This window comes from Rhincodon typus, chromosome 31 (genome assembly GCF_021869965.1).
Source record: "Rhincodon typus isolate 14 chromosome 31, sRhiTyp1.1, whole genome shotgun sequence".
Taxonomy (NCBI): Eukaryota; Metazoa; Chordata; class Chondrichthyes; order Orectolobiformes; family Rhincodontidae; genus Rhincodon; species Rhincodon typus.
In genome coordinates this window covers 34,292,834-34,316,759 of record NC_063362.1, presented here as the reverse complement: position 1 = coordinate 34,316,759, position 23,926 = coordinate 34,292,834, and the positions used below count along the sequence as shown (strand labels likewise).

General features: G+C 42.0%; 1 protein-coding gene across 1 annotated transcript in view; it reads right to left on the bottom strand.

Moving 5' to 3' along the window:
• hspg2 (heparan sulfate proteoglycan 2) overlaps nucleotides 1-23,926 on the bottom strand; it is a 523,628-nt gene that overhangs the window by 14,301 nt on the left and 485,401 nt on the right. The window contains exons 39-42 of the mRNA XM_048614908.1: nucleotides 16,090-16,212; nucleotides 10,663-10,713; nucleotides 2,402-2,477; nucleotides 184-262 (exon numbers count right to left, since the gene is read on the bottom strand). Of these exons, the coding sequence (XP_048470865.1) occupies nucleotides 184-262; nucleotides 2,402-2,477; nucleotides 10,663-10,713; nucleotides 16,090-16,212 (329 nt within the window). The remainder of the gene's footprint in view (nucleotides 1-183; nucleotides 263-2,401; nucleotides 2,478-10,662; nucleotides 10,714-16,089; nucleotides 16,213-23,926) is intronic.

Sequence of the window (23,926 nt, the reverse complement as noted above, 5' to 3'; positions counted from 1 at the left end):
ATGGAATCAATATTTCCTCTGCTTTCCCACTGCCTGATATCTTGAGTGGAATCTCTGTAAAGATCACATTTGTGCTTATGTTGCACAGAACAGATACAGAGGTTGCAGTATCTCAAAGATTTTCAACAAAATATAAGTTCCAGATGTTTGCCTTAATCTGTTAGTAATACTTGAGGTACTTACCACTCCCTGCCATAGCAGGATCCCATCAAGTGATGTTGTACGAACCTCCATTTCAATGGTTTCAGGGGCAGTTGGAGAACTGTGACAATTAAACCACAGAATTGTTAAATAGAAGTATTATAAAATCCTCTTAATACCTTCCCTTTTGAGTACAATGAAACCTTGATCAGGTGGGCAAATGGTCCAAGGAGTGGCAGATGAAGTTTAATTTACATAAATTTGATAAGGCAAATCAGGGCAGCACTTATATACTTAATGGTAAGGTTGTGGGAAATGTTGCTGAAGAGAGACCTCGAGGTCCAGGATCATAGTTCCTTGAAAGTGGAGTTACAGGTAGACAGGGTGGTGAAGGTCGTATTTGGTACACTTGTCTTTATTGGTCAGTGCATTGATTATAGGAGTTGGAATGTCATGTTGTGGCTCTGCAGGACATTGGTTAAGCCACTTTTGGAATACTGCGTTCAATTCTGCTCTCCCTGCTATGGGGAGGATGTTGTGAAACTTGGAAGGGTTCAGAAAAGATTTACAAGGATATAGTCAGGATTGGAGGGTTTGAGCTATAGGGAGAGGCTAAATAGGTTGGGACTATTTTCCCTGGAGCATCGGAGGCTGAGGGATGTCCTCATAGAGGCTTGTAAAATCATGAAGGGCATGGATAGGGTGAATAGCCAGGGTCTTTTCTCCAGGGTAGCGAAATCAAACTACAGGACATAAGTTTAAGTTGAGAGGGGAAAGATTTAAAGGGGACCCAAGGAGCAACTTTTTCATGCAGAGGGTGGTGTGTGCATGGAAAGGGGGTGGTAGAGGTTGGTACAATTACAACGTTAAAAAGGCACCTGGATGGGTACATGAATAGGAAGTGTTTAGAGGGATATGGGTGAAATGCTGGCAAATGCAACTAGATTAATTTAGGATGTTGGTCAGCATGGACGAGTTGGACCAAAGGGTCTGTTTCCATGCTGTACAGCTCTATGACTCTGACAGAGAACAAAAGCCTCTGGTTCAGAGAGTCCACGATGACTCTGGTCATTCTTGGTGGAGGTGGGGAGTACTCCTGCTATAGGCCGGGATGGAATGTGCCATGAGGCTTGGGCTTTTGGCCTGAACTTGGTGCATCCAGTTTTGCTCTCTTCTGTCACATCCATCAGGCCTCGGTTGAGGGTAAAACCTTCATGCAGCCACCCAAGGTACCACACGTCAGAGGGATGTGACTAGGGTAAGTGAGTTTTAGCACCCTCAATCCAATCAAATGACAGTCATCCGTATGATCCCGGAAGGACAAAGATTGGACACTGCCCAAATAGAAATGCCTACTCATTGGGTGATCAATCCTGGATCATTGGCTAGAACCCTGAAAAAAGGCAGCATACTAAATAAAGACAGAGACTGGTGTATCTGAAGGTACTTACTCTGTATTGAGGAGCTCCCCAGTATTCACCTCAGCTGCAATGATCATCTACCAAAAACTTGGTTGGGTGGGGACAACATTTATTAAAGAAGTAGGACCTTGCCTTTGGCCCCAGAATATCTTAAAGAATCTGCACTTGGTGGAGTAATCCCAGCCTCTGAACAAACCATAGAGTCATACAGCAAGAAAATAGACACTTCAGTCCAACTCATCTACACCGACTAAGTTTTCCCAAACTAAACCAGTCCCACTTGCCTGTATTTGTTCCATATCCCTCCAAACCTTTCCTATTCATGTACCTGTCCAAATGTTATTTAAATGTTGTAACTGTACTTGCATCTACCACTTCCTCTGGCAGTTCATTCCACGTACGCACCACCCTCTGTATGAAAATGTTGCCCCTTGGGTCCCTTTTAAATCTTTCTCCTCTCACCTTAACAAAATACCCTCTAGTTTTGAAATCCCCTACCCTAGGAAAAAAAGACCTTTGCTGTTCACATTATCTATGCCCCTCATGATTTTATAAACCTCTACAAGCTCACCCCATATTTTAAATTCATAAGTGAAAAAGAAATCGGGATATCCATATATTTTTACATCTACATTCTACCGAACAGCACCCCATCCCTATCACAACCAGAAATGATGTACAATATTCTCATGTTAAAGATTCATACAGAGCACTGGCCTTTTCACAAATGTTGTAATTGTGGGTGAGGGTGAAGATGAGGATGAGGTTTAGCATGTCTGACTCACAGCTGGAGGTGGCTGAACTGAACGCCAACACTCATAACCACCCATTGCTCTTACCTCCTTGGGAACATCTGTTTTGGCAACACAATGTATCCTCCATCATGGAAGAAAGCTCCATATTGCACAGGAGAGTCTGTATAAAGAGACAGTAATAAGAGTTCATATCAGTAAGCAAGCCTCAGTCATCAAACACCTCCCTTCATATAATGAAACCTTCCACATACACACTGCAGGAATTCTATGTAGTGTCTTCTTAACATATTCCTGAAGCATGTTAACTTGAGGTTCATTATTGCTCTCTAATCCCTAAAATCCTTCTTCCCCACAAATTGATTTTCTTGTTCTGTAACATTTATTTGTAATGTGTTAATTCAACTGATAATCATTAGATTATTGTATTGCCTTCCTACTTAAAGTATAGTCAATAAAATTCTTGTCATATTAGTGTAATTTCAGCAGTTCATGCTCTGCTCTATTTGGGCTTCACAGGAGATCCCCCTGGACATTGAACATTTAAAATCAAGGATGTGATCGCAGCTTTAAGCTCTACCATTGCCCTGTCATTTTCAATATAATATTTCTTTGGAGACATTGAGCTGTCTTCATTAGACTTTAAAATCAGGCCTGTTCCCAGGAGGTACATTGCTTTTCCCACAAGACAATTTTACTTAATCACTGAAACGTAAAGGCAGTGACTGCAGCTGCTGGGATAATCTGGATGTGTTGTAGTTCACAAACAGCCCAACAACAACCTGCAGCATTCATCTCAGTGATTTCCATACATCAGCGACAGCTTGAATACAAATTCACACAAATGAGTCTCATATTCCACCTGCCTCTGTATATACCTCAATGCTGTTTTAAACTCAAAATGTCCTCTTCCCTTGATGACCGGAAAACTGCATATCAGAGATTTCCTTTTCATTTTCACTGGACACAAAGACCCAACAAACCAATAACAGACCACATCCCACTTTGCCTATGTCCAGGGCTTCACCAGTACCCCAACACATTCCATCCCTCTGACCTTTCTCCTCACTTTACAGCCCCGGTCTCGCCTCTCTCCCCCTTATCCTTTAGTCTTTCATCTTCCTCCCAGTGCCAGTATCCTGGGTCAAGGTCCACCCCCCAGCAATAACTTCAGGTTGGAGAGGGGGGGGGTTGAGTGGTGCTATTCCCTAGAATGATGGGGTTCCTGATCCAACTCTTGATACCAATCGTGGTGGGAGGCACTTGAAATGAGGCCTGGGCATTAACGTGAGTCTGGGCATCCTGCTGAACTTGGAGATTGTCTCACAGTTTCCTACACATCCCCATCCTGAGCTAAAACCAACCCTAATCCTTTGCTGCAGCCTTTTCATTGCAGGCCAAGGGAGCAAACAGCAGAATAGAGTGAATTAAAACTGGAGGTCGGCATGAACCCCAACATCCACACATCATCACTATCTCTAAAAGGTTCATCCTTAAAACTCTGGTGGACTGTGTTAAGAAGAACTTTGCACTTTCCCTGTCAGGGAACTGACACCTCATTTCCCTTTCTCATCATGGTATCTCTTTCAGGAGCGCAAAGTTATGTAGGAAACACCGAGGAAGTAATGTTGTCAAGAGAAAAGAAAGAGGGCAGAGAAAAAAGGGTCATGTCAGAGACTGAACAGAGTTGTCAGTGATAGTAGGAACTGCAGATGCTGGATAATCTGAGATAACAAGGTGTAGCGCTGGATGAACTCAGCAGGCCGAGCAGCATCAGAGGAGCAGGAAGGCTGACGTTTCGGGTCTAGGCCTGGACCCTGAGATTTATGTTGGTTGATGCCATGTTATGTGCTAATGGTGGCCAAAGGGCAAAAGTAAGAATTATAATTTTAAACCACCTTTCAAGATGTCTGAAAGTATTCAAAAACTAAAGAATGACTGCAGTAATACAGAAAAACTGCCAAGTAATTTACACACAGCAAGAGTCCACAAACACAAACTTAAATGACCAGATAGTCTGTTGCAGGTTGATGGATAACTATTGGAAAGGACACATGGCACAAGTCCGATGCTCTTCTTCCAATAGTGTTGTGGGATCTTCTGTGCCCACCTGAAGAGGCAGATAGAACTCAGTTTAACGTCTCATTTAAAAACGGGCACCTCTGGTAGAGCAGCGTTCTCCGAGTAATTGTGCTGGACTGTTAGCTTGGATCATGTCTCACACCTTCAGAACCTTACAACGGTACATTTCATGTCTCAGGACCAATGGGAAATCATTCAATCCAATCCACATATAGGTATGATTAATATAAGAAATGATTAACTAAGGGATGCATGTCTATGAGTGCCAAGAGGTTTCAACAGGCAGGTGAGGTGGCCATTGTTTTAGGGAAGTTCCCAAACAAATGTAAAAGGAATGGGCAGGTCAATCCATACTAAATGAAGGACACTGGAACATGACTAGGTAACACCAGAATGACTAGGTTACTCCAGAAAAGCACCAAAAATAAACTTGCCCAATAAGGAGTACTAAACTCATTAAAACTGGACACCAAACCTCTAAGAGGTTTAAAATGCTATCATACTGGACTTAAAAGTTAACTGTTTCTCTCTCTACAGATGCTGCCAGGCCTGAGTTACCCTGGCACTTTCTGTTTCTTTTATTACTGAACTTCAGCATCCAGCACACCCCCCTCCAAAAATAGCACACCCCCACCCCTGCAACCCCAGTCAGCTTCTGTGAAGATCGGAGAAGCCTCCAAAGTGTCTCCAATACCTATTGTATCACATGTCACAGGGTGAATGAGAACTTCTCATTTTATAATCAAAAGACGCCACCCACAGCTCAATGCAAGGCTCCTAGCCACTGAGTTAGGAGCTTGAACCACTGGGGCACAGAGCATATGGAGGCGTGCTTGGACTGTCAGAAAGGCCATCTTTTGGATTAGACATTAAATCAAGATTGTGCCTGCATCCTCAGGTGTCTATTAGAAGCTATTTGACATTTCTGAAGGGACAGAGAAATTTTCCCAATGCCCCGGCCAATATTTATTCATCACCAAAAAAGCTTATCTGGTCATTAATACGCTGATGTTTCTGGACACTTGCACCATGGAAATTGGATGGCTATGTTTCCAATATTGGGACAGTGACTACATCTCAAAAATGACCAGAATGACTCCAGAGCAGGTGAAATGAGGCAGATGGAGTATAATGCGGGCAAGTGTCAGGTTAACTCACTCTGATGATAACAACAGGAAAACAGAAAATTTCTAAACAGGTGTGAAACTCCTAATTGTTGATGTTCAAAGACCTTCATGCACTTGTACAGGGCACACAAAGTTAGCATGCAGTTAAAACAAGCAATTAGTTTAGCAAGTTGCATGTTAGTCTTTATTACAAAGTGTTTGGAATAAAGACAGCTTGCTACAACTGCCACAGGGCTTTGACGAAACAACACCTGGAGAACTCTATGCAGTTTTGGTCTCCGGATTTAAGGAAGAATGTACTCACTTTGGAGATAGTGCAGTGAAGGTTCACTAGATTGATCACTGGGGGCTTATGATTATAACGGGAGGCTGAGTAAATTGGATCAACATTCTCTGGAGGTTACAGGACTGAGGATTGAAAATTCCGAAGGGGCTTGACTGGATAGACAAGGATAGAAATGGTGTCTCCTGTGTGGAAAATTCAGAACACAGAGGCACAGGATAAAGATTGGGGGGGGGTGTTGGTTGGGTGAGTTGATTCATTATGGCTGAGGTGACAAGAAATGTCCTCACTCAAAGCCTTGTGAATCTTTGGAAGGCTCCATCAAGGAGGGTTGTTTATGCTACATCCTTGAATATATTCAAATCTGAGGTAGAAGGACTGTCTCGCTTTCACTCTCTCTCTCAGAATCTTTCCAGGAATTGAGGGACTGTGGAGCGGACAGGAAAGTGGAGCCAAAGGAGGAGATAAGCACAATGGCATGGAATAGGAGGCTCAAGGGGCCAAACAGTCCACTCCATCCCTTACTTATTGTATTTTTGAAAATTTGCTCATGGGATGTGGGCATCACTGGCTGGCCAGCATTTATTGCCTGTGTTTGGTTGCTCATGAGAAGGTGGTGGCAAGCTGTTTGCTGTAGGTAGACTCACAATGCCTTTAGTGAGGAAATTCCAGGATTTTCAACTAGTGACAGTGAAGGAACAGTGACATATTTCCAAGTCAGGATAGTGAGTGACTTGGAGGGGAAATTGCAGATGGAGGTGTTCCCAGGTATCTGCTGCCCTTGTTTTTCTAGATCAAAGTGGTCGTGGGTTTGGAAGGTGCTGTCTGAGGATCTTTAGTGAATTTCTGCAGTGCAACTTGTAGGTAGTACACACTGATGCTACTGAGCATTGGTGGAGGAGGGAGTGGATGTGGTGTCAATCAAGTGGACTGCTTTGTCCTGGATGATGTCAGCTTCTTGAGTGTTGCAGTCATTGAGGGAAATCAGAAATATTCCATCACACACCTGACTATAGGCTTGGGGGAAGTCAGGAGGTGAGTTACTCACAGCAGTGTTCCTAGCTTTTATAGCCACTGTGCTTATATAGCCAGTCCAGTTGAGTTTCTGGCCAATGGTAACCCCCATGATGTTGATAGTGGGAACCAGTGATGGTGACATCACTGAATATCAAGGGATGGTGGTTAGATTGTCTCTGCTTGGTGATGTCATTGCCTACACTTGTGTGGTATGAATGTCATTTGCCACTTGTCAGCACAAGTCTGGATATTGTCCAGATCCTGTTTCATTTCAACTTGGACCGCTTCAGTATTTGAGTCGTCACAAATGCTAACATTGTGCATTCATCAGTGAGCACCCCCACTTCTGACTTTACGATGGAAGAAATGTCATTGATGAAGCAGCAGAAGATGGTTGGGCCTAGGGCACTATCCTGAGGAACTTGCGCAGAGGTGTCTGAGAACAGAAATGACTGACCCACAACAACCACAACCATCTTCCTATATGCCAGGTATGACTCCAACCAACGGAGAGTTTCCCATTCCCATTGGATTCCAGTTTTGCTAGGACTCCTTGATACCACACTCGGTCAAATACAGCCCTGTTGTCAAGGGCAGTCACTCTCACCTCACGTTTTATTATGGAACATTCCAAGGAGGTGAAAAATGCAACAGGAATACAAATATTTTTCTTATTTCCCTAATTAACCTGCTGAAAAAAAACATTTTTTTCTATACAAGTGCAGATATAAGATGATAGCAGATACTCCAAAATATACAGGAAGATGGTGGCAATGTAATTGGATGAGTAATACAGCGGCCCACGCTAGTGCTCTGGGGCCAAAGGGTTCAAATTCTAACACAGCTAGTGGAATATAAATTACATTAATTAATAATTGAAAGTTTGCCTCAACAATCTATGGCCAAAAGCAGGGGGAGGTCAGTCAGCCCCATAGTGACCATAAAATTATCTTGATTGTTGTAAATACCCATCTGGTTCACTAATGTCCTTTAGGGAAGTAAATCTGCTGCACTTAAATGATCTGCCCTACTTGTGATTCCAGACCCACAGCAATGTGGTTGACTGTTACTGCCTTCTGAAATCAGTTCAAGGGTATTTAGGGATGGGCAACAAATGCTGGCCTTGTCAATGATACCCACACCCCATGAAAGAATAAAACAAATGCTGCATATGAATATTTCACTTCTGAAAGTGCTCCTGATTGACGAAGCACAGGCAGAATGAGTCCAAATCCTGTGAGGGGACATGGACTATGCCCCCAGAATGGATTCTGGTACCAAAGTATAAACACATCAGATTATAACACTCACATCAAATAGAAATCATTATGGATTATCAAAATAATATGCACAAAATGTTGTTGTGAAATGTGACTGCCACGGTTTTTAAAAAATATACATCAATTGAACTCTTCAATCTAACTGAACATTTGTAATTACTGCCTAGTGTCTTAATCTATATGTAACCATCATTTTATGAACAAGGATTTAAAGGTTAGTTTTTGAGATCTATTCTGGGGAGGAAAAATAATCACATACAAGCCGGGTTTGTAACCTGTTCTCCGAGAAGACAATGAAAAAGGTGTTTTGCAAGGTTAAAAATTGACACAAAGACAAACACATCTTTAAAATGTAACACCATCAACCCAGCATTAAGCTAAATTTGTAAACAAATTTACAACAAAAATAATTATGTACAAAAATTATTACTACGTGTATGCCCGAATGCTAAATTCTGGTAGCCATTGAGCAGAATTTGCAATCTAGGTATATTGCTGACTACTGGGGTTAATTCTGTAAAAGTGATTGGTATATTCTTTCATATAGTGCCTTGAAGTATTTCTGTACAAGTACAGCCACAATATATTTCTTGTGCCTTTATAAAGACTCAACAGTGAGAGGCAAGGGGCAGAGACGTGACCAGAGATGCAATTTAATTTATCCATCCTCATCTGCACCAGATTTCCCTACTGAAGGAGTCAGTCATCTATTTCTCAACTGAAAGGTTGCTTGATGGTTGAATCATCAGAAGAGATGCTTTATGTTTTTTCATGTAATCATTTTTGTCCTTCTGTCACAACAGTTTATACAGCCCATTGGTATCAAATTAACTTGTGTTCATTCCAACAGATAATTCAAAGACACTATATGAAAGTGTTAGTATATGATCAGATCTAAATTAAAGCTAAATGATGCACTACAGGACTGGATTTGAGTTAAATTAACATCCTTTAAGCCCAAATCGATGACAAAGTATTAACATCCTCCACCCTGTTATTTCTTTGCTATTTCTATACACACTCCTCCTTCAAGTGACAACCATAACCACTTCTTCACATGTTCAGCAGCAGCTGTTGGAGACACATTCAACCCATGAGCTGATTATTTTCAAATACTGTGGCCACCATTTACACAATGCAGCGTTGACAGCATTAGCCTTAGCAGTGAACTGGTTGCATGTGTAGTTTCCGAAGTTGGGATGGAGTTTTGGGTTTAAAAGGGAGGATCGGTTCTAGGACACAGTTTATGTGGGGGGCAACGAAGCAATGCTTATCACATTCCAAATCTGACAACTGCAATTCATTCTCATTTGTACTACCAGCAGCTGAAAGCTCTTAGTCCAGTCCATAAGACATCAGAGCATTCAGCTCATTGGGTCTGCTCTGCCATTCGATCATGGCTGATACATTTCTCAACCCCATTCTCCTGCCTTCTCTCCACAATGTTTGATATCCTTACTAATCAAGAACCTATCGCTGTCTTAAATAGACTCAACTACTTGGCCTCCATAGCCCTCTGTGACAATGAGTTCCACAGACCCAGCACCCTCTCGCTGAAGACATTCCTTCTCATCTCAGTTCTAGCGGGTCGTCCCTTCATTCTGAGGCTGTCCCCTCAGGTCCTAGTCTCTCCTACAAGTGGAAGTATCTTCTCCACATCCACTCGATCCAGGCCTCTGAGTATTCTGTAACTTTCAATCAGCATCCCCCCTATCATTTTCAACTCCATCAAGCACAGACTCAGAATCCTCAACCGCTCCTCATATGACAAGACCTTCATTCCTGGGATCATTTTTGTGAACCTCCTCTGGACCCCTTCCAAGGCCAGCACGTTGTTTGTGAGATACAGAGCCCAAAACTGTTCACAGTATTACACATAGGGTCTGACTGGAGCCTTATAGAGCCTCGGGCCTGAAGGGAGCTGCATGATTACCACCATCTCCACAGGTAAAGAAAAGTTGGGACAAACTCAGGTACTCTTAGAGTCCCCTAGAATTAGAGATTAGTCTGTGGGACATTGCTGACAGCATTCTAAGAGAGAGATATAGGTGGATAATTTGGGGAGAATGGCTTTTTTAAAATTTACGTTTAATAATTATAAAAGCATCAGAGATGGAAACAGACTTTTGGGTTACTGCAAGCGGAAGGTCCTGTGATGAATCTTCCAAGAGTACATCCAATGGGAAATGGGAATTCCAGATTAAAAAGTCCTCAAAAAAATATATAATTCTCTTTAAATCAATGTTCCATGATATGAAAAGGATCAAAAATTAAATTCATACTAAATCTCAGGCAGTGCTCTCTACAACAGGCTGGTGATGGGATATCATTTCTGACAGTTCAAGACTGAGCGATAATTGTAGTAGAACAGCTGGAAATCCATCATGTTTCATAAAGAATTACACATTCCTTCTGCTCCCTTGGGCTTTCAGTGCATCATTTAACAATTAAATGTTACAAATATGATTATAGGCAACTAGGACTAGGAATCATGCCAAATTAGATATCACCACCGCTTCCTTGTTAGATCAAAGATCAACACAGACTAAATGACATTACCCGCACTACCCTCCATGTGCCATTCTGGTGCTGGGGTAACAGCAGACATACCTGTGTAGGTGTAAATAAAGTCATTAACAAGCCATTGTATCTTGTGCTTCATTACGTTTCCTGGTTTTGAGGGAGAAGAAATGTTAGTGCCCACACCCAGTTCTGCTGACTCGGCAATGTCCCACTAACTAACAGCTGTGATTTGTGCTAAATTGGGAGAGCTGCCCCACAGACTGGCCAAGCAACAACTTGACACAGTCACAAACCAAACTGCAGCCAGCATCTTAGCCTCCACCATCACTATTCACAGATATGCCCTGCTCAATCAGGAAGACAGATCACCCAGATGTGGTGGCAGCGTGGTACGTGTTGAGGAGGAATAGTCCCTGGGAATTCTCAACTCTGTCCCGATGAAGTCTCCTGGCATTGATTCAAACAGAAACCTCCTACAGCCCTCACTAAGCTGATGATTCGCTACTCGCCTAGGTTGAACTTTGGAACAAATGCAGAGGGTACTCTGGATGGCAACTTCAAAAAGCGCATCACCAAGAGTAGTTCAATAGCGCTATTAGTGACACAGCTGGTTGAATTCTGAGGGACATATCTGTCAGGCAGCGTCGGTGATAGATGGTGAGAAAACCAGTAAGAGGCCTCATTCTTATTAATTTATCAATGATTTACCTGTTCATGACAAATGGGTAGCATTTACTACCACACAGTATTTGAGACAAAGTCCCATCTCACATTGCAGCCACTATCCATTGTGTTGTATAGTACTATGGCACAGCTGAATTGAACAGCTTCAGAAGTTCAGAATATATCTAAATATAAAGTGGCAGCCCAGTGATGGTCCAACACATTCCAGAGACACAACTAGGATCAATTCTGTCAAGAGGGGGAACAGATATAATGATCTTGCAAGGAATTGATGGATCATCCAGGATGAGAGCCCTCAGCTGCAATACTGCAGTACAACTTATTTCCATTTGCAGAGCAAGAGATCTGAAATGATCAGCTATTTTGTCTGAGCCCCGGTCAATCCTGTGTGTTATTCTTCTGAGCTGTACAGCTCAGCTGACACCAACTTCCAAACTTCCAAACAGCAGAGCCTATTTGCACAGGAAACATTATACACACTTGCATCTCACTACTGTCATTTGTCCGATGTTCATTCCTGAGGAATATGGTTAACCACACTACACTTATGGTGCCCATTGATGTAGTAACTACTAGCCTGTGGTTAGGTTTGTATACTTTAGGTCCAGATTTTCAAATAGTGGGCATATCAATTGCTGATAACAGCACAATTAAAGATTTAAAATAAGACTCAAGCACCTGTTTGATGTCTTGTTTAAGTTGAATGCTGCCCTTTTCATCCATCTTTCGTAGGCCAGTTAAAATTTACCTCCAACAGTTCCTGAATTTGTACACATATCATGATAAAAGCTACTCGCTGTTAATGCTACAGTTGCCTCCTCTGGAGTGTTCAAATGGCACTCTTCGCAAGTGATTTTTTCTGACCATGTGCAAATGACTGATACCCCAACTAGGGAATATTTATGCAGAACTGCCACTGAGAAAGATAGGATCTGGGCATTTAGGGAACAAGTTAAATACGTGATTTTTACTGGTTGAGATTTGACGTTGAAGTTGAAGTAATCACAAGCAATACATCATTCTTGAAATTCAGAAATATGTCTTTGATAAAAAGACACAAGTTGCAATTTTATAAACCAGATCTGAAAGAGCAGCTGGAGACAGTTATCAGCACCTTCAAAAGAGAGAGAGAAAGAGCGAGCAGACACCACATAAAGCACAAGGAGGGGCGTAAACAGTCGAAGAGTGAAATCACAGGAACATCATGAGTTGGTTGGTGTTGAGCAGCTACTGTTAGCAACCATGTTTCAACTCCAGTAATTTTGAAACATGCAAATTTCTAAACCAGCATAGGGAAAGTGAGAATTTATGGTAAAGGAGAGGGAACTGATTCGTAAGGGTGAAAAATTTCTACTTATCCCCTGTATTAAAGTAATTAAGATTACAGCAAGTAGGCTAACTTTGAAGTATAAGATACAGCAAGGCAACTTGGCTAAGCAGAACACTTGTCCTGTGGCATTTGGGGAGTCATGGACACTTCTCATGATGTAGAACTCCTCAGACACTGCCTTGAAAATTTATGTGCACAACCAGCGAGAAAGACAAGGGTTGCAGATACATGGAAACACCATCAAACCCCTCACTATTCTGACTTGGAAATGCATCAGTGCACCTGGATCAAAATCCTGGAATTCCTTTCCTCACGGCATTATGGGTTTACTTAGAGCACTTGGACTGCACCAGCTCAAGAAGGCAGCTCACCAGCACCTTCTCAAGCACAACTAGGGATGGGCAATAAATACTGACCCTATGTCCCAAGAATCACTAAATGGTGCAGGAAATGTCACTGACTGCAGAAGTTTAAGCTCTGGTTTCATAGTTCAAACAGTGGCTGAAGTCACTGATGTGTATCCTTCAGACAGTGAACTATGTTAGTAGCATGTTCAGAGAGGTGATCACATCCTAGGTTAGGGGGCAAGCGGGCAGGAGTACCCTGAGGGTGTGCTCACTAAGTGGTTTTCTGTTCTTTTCCCGCACCATGGGAAATCTAGCTCTACAAGAGAGGAGGAAGAAGATTAGAAGGGCAGTCTGATAGGGAATTCTTTACTCAGGGCAACAGGTAGGCATTGTATCATGATACTTTACTCATTTCCTGTACTATTTTCCAGGTGGAGAAGGGAGGTAGCTGTTAACTGTTGGATGTTTGATTTCACAGCAGTCCTAAGGAATTGGAGACTGCTTTGTTCAGAGGTTTTATAAGGGCGGCCCAGCGGTGACTCATTATCTGATGAAAACGTTCTGATCTGAGAACGACAGATCCTATGACTAATGGTGGTGGGAAGTTGCAACCCTACACCAAACTCACCACCATGACCTTCCAATGACCTTTACTGATGCTGGAATCCTCCCAGAGACAGAGGTCAAACAGAATTAGCATTATGATTCTTTAAAGTTATTAATTATTACCCCGGTGACAAAAGTAAGTGATTACAAGCAAGTTCCAAGTCTCAACTGGTCTTTGGGCCCTCAATGAGGCTGTACAGCAGGTGATGGAAGTTCTTGACAATTTATAGGCTATATCTGACTGATTGAAAACAGGCTCATTCTGTTTGAGAGATAATCGCAACTCTCCAAGTTTATATTTAGTTGCCAAAAAGAGAGGCAGGCCCATGGCATTTAGGAATAATAACACGTTGGCTTGAGGGCAGCAGTAATCAGCTGAATATTTGCTTATTTTTCATGTCTGCAAATGGAATGGGTGCAGCAGGAAACACTTAGAAGGAGCCACCTTCAATTTTGCACTGCTGCATCAGGGCCTTGATTAGAAACCGGGCCACCATATCAACAAACAATTAGAGAATTGCTAGTGCAACATTCGCCTCAAATTCTGATATACAGCCTGACCACACTACACAATGAAGAATAACTGTGTGAGATTTTAACTATCAGTTTTTCAATGGCCATTTAAGGCCAATGTATAGTTATAATTCCATACCAGAAGTTCAAAATGTTGGACGCCGTTTACAAGAGTGAAACTATGGGAGAATTATATCTGCTAGCTTCTGAACTCAGAGAATCTTGATTGAAAAGGCATCAATCTTCTGAATGGCCCATTCTCTAACATAATTTTAGCTTTAGGTGGTCTTTAAAAAGCTTTGCTTCCTTCAGCCTTTGTGAATAAAATGGATGAAAGGCACAGTAAATGATGATCAATGGAATACCAGTTGTACACAGTCTGTGTGAAACGCTGCATATTATGGGAAGAACTTGATGAACAACTGCAACTGAGGATCAGGCTTGCTCACCATGAGGGCAGGCTGAACACACTGCTCAAGAATGGGCAGGAGTCACGAGTGTTAAATACCGAGGTTCCTGGTACTTAGTCATGGTAGGTATTGCTCTCTGCTCAAAGTAGTCACCAGGATAATTCCTCCTGTTCCCAATAGCGTCTGACACCTCAACATTAAAAGAGACTTACAAGGCAGAGAATATTAAAGTTCATCCTTTAAAGGGATGTGGGCACGACTGACTAGACTAGCATTTACTGTCCATCCTCAACCACCCTTGATGGGAGTGTGGAGTGGGGATGTGCCTTCTTGAGCCACTGCACTGGGGTATGTACACTGTTGGTGCTGTTAGGGAGACAGTACCAGGATTTTGACCTAGCAATAGTGAAGGAACGGTGATATATTTTCAAGTTAGGATGGTGAGTGGTTTGGAGAGGAACTTGCAGGCGGCAGTGTTTCCATCTTTCTGTTGCCCTTGTCCTTCTAGATGGCAGAGATTGTTGGTTTGGATAGTTCTGTTGAAAACGATTTGTACTTATATCCATCCTTGATCATTCCGTCTCCATCCCTGACATACAATACCTTTGCGTTCATGCAACTCCTGTTCGTTCTCCATTCCAATTTGAATCAGGCCTTCACAGATGACTAGGCCTCATACTTTTCTATTCCCTTCTTGAATCACCCCACCCCTTTCTTATCCTTTAGAAAAACCCTTCAAATCCATGTCTTTCACAGAATTTTTCATTATCATTCCTCAGTGACCCCATTGTTGGCATGGTGTGCATTTTAGTCTCACTATTGGTTTGTGAAGTATCTAGAGATATTTTTCTATTCTAAAGGGACTGGACAAATGCAGGTTGTGATCCTTGATGATAAATTCATGAGTGGCTAAATAAATAAGACCATAAGATACAGGAGCAGAAGTAAGCCATTCAGCCCATCGAGTCTACTCACTATTCATGGCTGATCTGATAATCGTCAACTCCACTCTCCTTCCTTTTCCCCATAACCCTCAATTCCCTTATTGATTAATATCTGTCTATCTCAGCCTTCAATATACTTAACGACCCAACCTCAGCAGCCCTCTGTGGTAAAGAATTCCACAGATTCATGACACCCTGAAAGAAGAAATTCCTTCTCATCTTGGCCTAAATGGGTTTCCCCTTAATCTGAGATTATGCCCTCTGGTCTTAGACTCTCCCATAAAGGTAAAAAGAGACCTTTCTGCATCTACCCTGTCAGGTCTTCTAAGAATCCAGCAAGTTTTAAGTGAAATAGAAAACCACAGTAGCATTCTCTTTCGCAAATCAGATGGAGCATTCAGAGATAACTTCTTAACAGTGAAAGCATCTGTACAAAGAAAGTTGCAAATGATTATAGTGAATACATTCACATTTGTCAAAACATTAAAGAGATCTTCTGAGGATAATTAAAAGAGTCTGATCGAAAAACATCATTTGCTTTAAGATACATGGAACATTTTTAAATGACTCTGGGATTTCAAGGAGTTTGATAAGGGATTGTGAAAATACACTCAGTTCTCAGTCTGTACCTAGCTCACAGTATGATCCAGTATATCCCATCGGACACCAACACTGGTTCTTCTCACAAGTCCCACCATTCATGCAAGGGTTTCCCTGCAAACAGATGTCCCAAGAGATTTCACAGTTCTCACCTAGAATCAGAACAAAATCAAAATTAAACACCAGTTTTTCTTACATATTAATGGGGCAAAACAAATGTAAGGAGGTAGGAGCATCATTTTCCTGTGGATGTTAAGCTTTATGAGGAAAGGGTAACAATAGGAGGTGAATAAGATTCAGAGGAAGTAGCAGCAAGACACCACCTGACCCAGACGATATTGGGGATGGATGGGAACTTGAGGCTGCAAAGAATAACAAACCTGTTTTCTGCATATACTGCCCAATTTGACGCAGGAGTTATTTTGAAATTTTTAACAACAGTTTCCCAGCTGCAGCTCATCTGAAAGGGTGGTGCAGATAGATGGGGACAGGGAAGGCAGGTGCCTGGGGAGAGGAGCAGAGCTGAATCCAAAACAATGACAGGAGAGGGAGCTGCCGCCTCCTGTGCATATGGTAAATTTGTTGGCTGGCACAACAGTGAGACACTCCTCTCTGAGTGAGAGGCTCCTGCTCTTACTGGTCCACAAGAAGCATGAGAAAGCACTGACCTGACGAATCCAGCCTGGCACACCTTTCTTCAGCTGACAAATTTCTCTCAACGTTCAGAAAACCTGACTCACAGGTATTGAAATGTCCAGTTAAACCGGAGCTACACAGCCTTCTTAAAGTATTAAAGTAACCAGCCTGCCTCCTGACAGGTCTGTTGACTGCCCTGCTCTCCATTACCGTGAAATTGGGGTTTATTCATTTACATTTATAGTCAACACCTGCCTTGGGAGTTAAAACGATCTCTTTGCTTGCTGCCAATTTTTCTCAAATCAAACAGACAGAAAAAGCATTGATATAGGTTTTGGTGAAGGCCTATTCTGATAAGAAAAATCTGTGCCCTCAGCTCACATTCAGAGTTATCTTCTGACCAGATCTCATCAAAAATGCCAACTACTGCTGGCACTTGCAGTTCAAAAATATACATTGTCCAGTAACATGGCAATATGATCAACAATTCAGCTGTATTTTAGAAAAGCATCCTCATCTAACTGCACAAATGTGATATGTTATTAAGTGCGTAATGTGGTTTTAAAATATGTTGTTTACGAGACCAGCTCCTTTAGTTGGTTTGGAAGATAGTATTTCACTGTACAAGGAAACAATGAATCTTAAAACTATGATGTTAATTTCTAATTTACACAGACAGACTACATTTCTGCAAAAATTATTTTGTGGGATGTCACTGGTGAGATTAGCACTTGCTGCCTGTCCCTAATTGCCCTTGGGAGCTGTTGAGAATCAACCACATTGGTTTAGGCTTGCAGCATCAGAGGCCAGAACACGTAAGAGCAGATTTCCTTCCCAAAAGAACATTTGTGAAACAGACAGATTCCGAAGACAATCAATGATAATTTCACTGTCGTCGTTATAGAGATTAGCCTTTAATTTCAGAATTTATTAATTGAATTAATAATGGCATGTTATCTCATATTTGTGACTTACAGTCAGAGTCATAGAACTGTACAGTATGGAAACAGAGATAGTAGGAACTGCAGATGCTGGAGAATCTGAGATAACAAGGTGTAGAGCTGGATGAACACAGCAGGCCAAGCAGCATCATAGGAAACAAGACCCTTCAGTCAAACTTGTCCATGCTGACCAGATATCCTAAATTAGTAGAGTCCCATTTGCCAGCATTCGGCCCATATCCCTCTAAACCCTTCCTGTTCATGTACGGATCCAGACGCCTTTTAAATGTTGTAATTGTACCAGCCTCCACCACTTCCTCTGGCAGCTCATTCCATACAAGCATCACATTCTGCATGAAAAAGTTACCCGCTTAGGTCCCTTTTAAATCTTTCCCCTCTCACCTTAATCCTATGCCCCCTAGTTTTGGACTTCCCTACCCTGGGGAAAAGACCTTGGCTATTCACCCTATCCATGCCCCTCATGATTTTATAAACCTCTATAAGGTCACCCCTCAGCCTCCAGCGTTCCAGGGAAAATAGCCCCAGCCTATTCAGCCTCTCCCTATAGGTCAAACCCTCCCACTTTGGCAATAAATCTTTTCTGAGCCCTTTCAAGTTTAACAACATCTTTCCTATAGCAGGGAGACCAGAATTGCATGCAAGATTCCAAAAGTGGCCTAACCAATGTTCTATACATCCACAACATGACCTCCCAACTCCTATACTTAACACACTGACCAATAAAGGCAAGCATACCAAATGCCTTCTTCACTATCCTGGATAACTGGGACTCCACTTTCAAGGAATTATGAACCTGCACTCCAAGGTCTCTTTGTTCTGCAACACTTCCGACCTTACCATTAAATGTTTAAGTCCTTCCCTGATTTGCCTTTCCAAAATGCAGCACCTCATGTTCATCTAAATTAAACTCCATCTGCCACTCCTCAGCCCATTGGCCCATTGTACTCGGAGGTAACTTTCTTCACTGACCACCACACCTCCAATTTAGGGGTCATCAGCAAACTTACTAACCATACCTCCTATGTTTACATCCAAATCATTTATATTAATGACAAAAAGCAGTGGATCCAGCACTGATCCTTGTGGCACACTGTTGGTCACAGGCCTACAGTCTGAAAAGCAACCCTCCACCGCCACCTTCTGTCTTCTGCATTCCAGCCAGTTCTGTAACCACATAGCTAGTTCTCCCTTTATTCCTTGTGATCTAACCAGTCTACCATGAGGAACCTTGTTGAAAGCCTTGCTTAAATCCATATAGATCACGTTCACCGCTCTGCCCTCATCAATCCTCTTTGTTTCTTCAAAAAACTCAATCAAGTTAATGAGACATGATTTCCCAAGCACAAAGCCATGTTGACTATCCCTAATCAGTCCCTGCCTTTCCAAATACATATAAATCCTGTGCCTGAGGATTCCCTCCATTAACTTGCCCAGCACCAATGTCAGGCTCACTGGTCTATAGTTCCCTGGCTTTTCCTTACCACCTTTCTAAATAGTGGCACAATGTTAGCCAACCTCCAGTCTTCCGGCACCTCACCTGTGTTTAGTGCTGATACAAATATCTCAGCAAAGGGCCCAGCAATCACTTCCTTGGTCTCCCACAGAGTTCTAGGGTATACCCAGTCAGGTCCTGGTAATGTCCACCTTTGTGTTTTAAGATGTCCAGCAACACCTCCTCTGTTGCTATTTATTTCTGTGTTCTCTATCTTCCATATCCTTCTCCACAGTAAACACACATAGGCACCCTTGCTGATCTTTAAGGAGCCCTATTCTGCCCTTGGTTACTCTTTTGTCCTTCATATGTTTGTAGAATCCCACTGGATTCTCCTTAACCCTATTTGTCAAAGCTATCTCATGTCCCTTTTTTGCCCTCCCTGATTTCACTCAACTTTATTTCTACTACCTTTACATTCTTCTAGGGATTCACTCGATCTCTGCTGTCTGTACCTGACATATGCTTCTCTCTTTTTCTTGACCAAAACCTCAATTTCCCTTGTCATCCAGCATTCCCGAAACCTACCAGCCTTGCCCTTCACCCTAACAGGAACATACTGTCTCTGGACTTTCATTATCTCATTTTTGAAGGCTTCCCATTTTCCAGCTGTCCCTTTACTCACGAATATACCCACCCCCTCCCACCCCAATCAACTTTTGAAAGTTGTTGCCTACTAATACTGTCAAAATTGGCCTTCCTTCAATTTAGAACTTTAACTTTGAGATCTGGTCTATCATTTTCCATCACTATTTTAAAACTAATAGAATTATGGTCACTGGCCCCAAAATACTCCCCTACTGACACCTCAGTCAACTGTCCTGCCTCATTTCTCAAGAGTCATACAAGTTTTGCACCATCTCTAGTAGGTGCATCCATATTCTGAATCATAAAGTTTTCTTGTTCACACTTAACAAATTCCTCTCCATCCAAGCCCTTAACACTATGACATCCCAGTCTATGTTTGTAAAGTTAAAATCCCCTGCCATTACAACCCTATTATTCTTACAGGTAACTGAGATGTCCTTACAAATTTGCTTCTCAATTTCCCACTGATTATTCTGGGGTCTATGGTACAATCCCAATTAGGTGATCATTCCCTTTGTTATTCCTCAGTTCCACCCAAATTACTTCCCAGGACAGAATCCCAGGAATCTCCTCCCTAAGTACAGCCGTAATGTTATCCATAATTAAAAACGCCACTCCCCCCTCCTCTCCTGCCCCCCCTTTCTATCCTTCCTATAGCATCTATACCCTGGAATATTAAGCTGCCAATCTTATTCATCCCTGAGTCATGTCTCTGCAATTGCTATGATATCCCAGTCCCATGTTTCCAACCATGCCCTGAGTTCATCTGCCTTTCCTGTTAGGCCTCTTGCATTGAAATAAATGCAGTTTAATTTATCAGTCCTACCTCGTTCTCTGCTTTGTTCCTGCCTGCCCTGACTCTTTGACTTGCTCCTTTTCCCAACTAGACCATTGTCAGACTGGTCTGTTTTGTCACTGTCTCCCTGGGTCCCACCACGCACCGCTCACCTGCCGCTGCTAGTTTAAATCCTTGCAGCTCTAGCAAATCTCCCCGCCAGTATATTAGTCCCCTGCCAATTCAGGTGCAATCTGTCCTTCTTATACAGGTCATTTCTACCCCAGAAGAGATCCCAATGATCCAAAAATGTGAATCCTTCTCCCCTGTACCAGCTCATCAGTCACACAATCATTTGTTCTATCCTTCTATTCCTACCCTCACCAGCTCGTGGCACCAGAAGCAATCCAGATATTACTACCCTAGACGACCTACTTGTTAAATTCCTGCCTAACTTCCTATATTCTCTCCTCAGAATCTTGTCCTTTTCTCTTTTTACTTTGTTAGTTCCCATGTGTACAACGACCTCCTGCTGGATTCTCTCCCCTTTGAGATTATTCTGCACCCTCTCTGAGATATCCTTGATCCTGGCACCAGGGAGGCAACACACCGTTCTGATGTCTCGTTGTCGGCTGCAGAAATGTCTGTCTCTGCCTCTGACTAGAGAGTCCCCACCACAATTGATCACTTGGAACTTGACGTACCCCTCATTACATTAGAGCCTGTCTCAGTATTGGAAACCTAGCTGTCTGTGCTACATTCCCCTGAATCTGCATCATCCCCTACATTTTCCAAAACAGTGTACTTGTTTGAGATGGGCATAGCCACAGGAGACTCCTGCATCATCTGTCTATCTCTCCTACCTTTCCTGGAGGTAACCCATCTACTTGATTGTATCTGAGGTTCTTTCCCCTTCCCTTTCCATCACACCTCCTAGCTCCTGTAAATTCCTCATTGCCTCCAACTGCCACTCCAACCGATCCATGTGATTCAATAGGATTCAGAAACAAACACACTTCCTGCAGACATAATCATTAGTAACATGGAAACTCTCCCTAAACTCCCACATCTGTCAGGAAGAGCACATCACTTTACTTTCGGTCATCTTTGCACCTTACCAATCTACAGACCCAGAAAATAGCCCAGTCTTACTGCTCTAAAAACACTGCTTCAGGCTAACTTAGCACCTATGTTTTATATTTTTAAAGTTTAAACCTAGAGACAAATCTCAATAAGATACCACATATAACAAAAAAAAACATACTGTACTTACTAATATAGATTTACAAAAAAAGACAACAGTAAGGTTACACTTTAAAAACTAGCCACTTAGCTGCTCCCCTGCTGTGAGTCCCCACACAGGTATCTCCAAAGTGTGAATTTCACTGTTTGTTTATTTTTCTTAGATGAACTCCAATGTCTAGAGATACTTGAAACCAAACAGCAGAGGCGGTCGCACAATTGTGCAGTTTATTGTGGGTGATTCGTGTGTGAGTGCGACTTTGGTGTAGGACCTGTCCTGAACAGATTTCAGCAGAACCTTTTGACTGGGGAAGTGTGAGTTTAGCAGTTTAAGACTTGTGATGTTGCATTTGGAAAACATAGTTGGAATTAAACTTGTTCTGTCCTCAGTGTCTGAATTGAGTTTCTTAAAAGGGCTATCTTTGGTTTTGTTCCAATTGCATTTCGCGAATGGTTTTATTAATTTTAGTTCTGTCCCATTCAGCACCAATGAATGGAATTGAATACAGAGTTCAATATCAACTTTGGATTAATAGCTTTACTGGCATTTCCTAGTTCATAACCTGATAGAAATAATGGACAGCTCCAATTTATAAATTCACATTTTATGTAAGAAAACAAATTATTACATCAGTAACCATTTTTCTTCAGATCTGTTACAGAACCATACAGCATGGAAACAGACCCTTTAGTCCAACCAGCCCATGCTGACCATGTTCCCAAACTAAACTAGTCCCACCTGCCTGTGTTTAGCCCGTATCCCTCCAAACCCTTCATATTCGTGTATCTGTCCAAATGGTTTTTAAATGTCATAACTGTATCCATATCCACCACTTCCACTACACACTAATCAATGAAAAAGTTGCCCCCCATGTCCTTTTTAAGTCTTTCTCCTCTCAGTTTAAAAATAAGTTCCCTAGTTTTCCACCTTAAGCAAACACCTTTGCTATTCACCTTATCTACGCTCCTCATGATTTTATAAACCTCTATAAGGTCACCCCTCAACCTCCAGTGGAAAAAGTCCCAGCCTATCCACCCTCTCCCTATAACTCAAATTCCCCATTCCCAGCAACATCCTGGTAAATCTTTTCTGAACCCACCCCACTTTAATAATTTCCTTCAAATAACAGGGCGACCAGAACTGGATGCCGTACTCCAGAAGATGCTCCACAACGTCCTATACCTCAACATGATATCCCAACTCCTCTACTCAAAAGTCTGAGCAATGAAGGCAAGTGTGCTAAACGCCTTAAACACCCTGCCTACCTGTGATACAAATTTCAAAACTCCCAGGTCTCTCTGCAACTACTACCCGGGGCCCTACCATTAATTGTAAATGTCCTGCCCTTTGTTTGTTTTACCAAAATTTTATCCAAATTAAACTCCATCTGCCATTCCTCAGCCCACTGACCTAATTGATTAAGGTCTTTGTAATCTCAGATAACCTTCTTCAATGTCCCCAGTCCGCAAACTTAGTAACCATGCCTCCTATATTCTCATCCAAATTATTTATACGAATGACAAAGGGAAGTAGACCCAATATATGTGTGTAGATATATCGTACACACCCATTATCTGTTTTGCATAACCATTTATTTGTTTGGACAGGTTGTGAAAGTTTGCTTTAATGATTAAGTGATAAATGAAATTTACAGCTAAGATATTCAATAATTTTATATTAATCTAGTTTAAAAAATACTGTTGAAATGTCTTGTTTGTAGTTTTGGAATGAAATTAAATGCAAAAAGGCTTTTTGGTTTAAAGTGGCTGTCCACTTTAGAATCAGGAAGTACTATTTTTCAGCTGTTTCCCATTTTTATAGGTCAATACTTGAGTTGGTTGGCAACAGGTCAGCTTGTTATGGGACAATGGGAGTCATGTTATGAATATACAACTCTACTACAACACTGCGATTGTTTGCAAGCCAATACATTGCATTTTACTCATTCCTAAAAGGTTCATTCACCAGGCAACAATACTCAATAGCAACAGCCTACATCATGGGCAGGAACACCTTCCAAAGCCCCAGCATGACTCTGCTTCAGACTTGTCTTTCAGCAGGGATAAAGTCTCATTTAGAACAATGTACCAGAGTGAGCTGAATTTTACCATTTCTGACATTAGCCTTCCTCTTTGTTTTCTGAAATGGCTCACAAATAAAGTCATTTGTG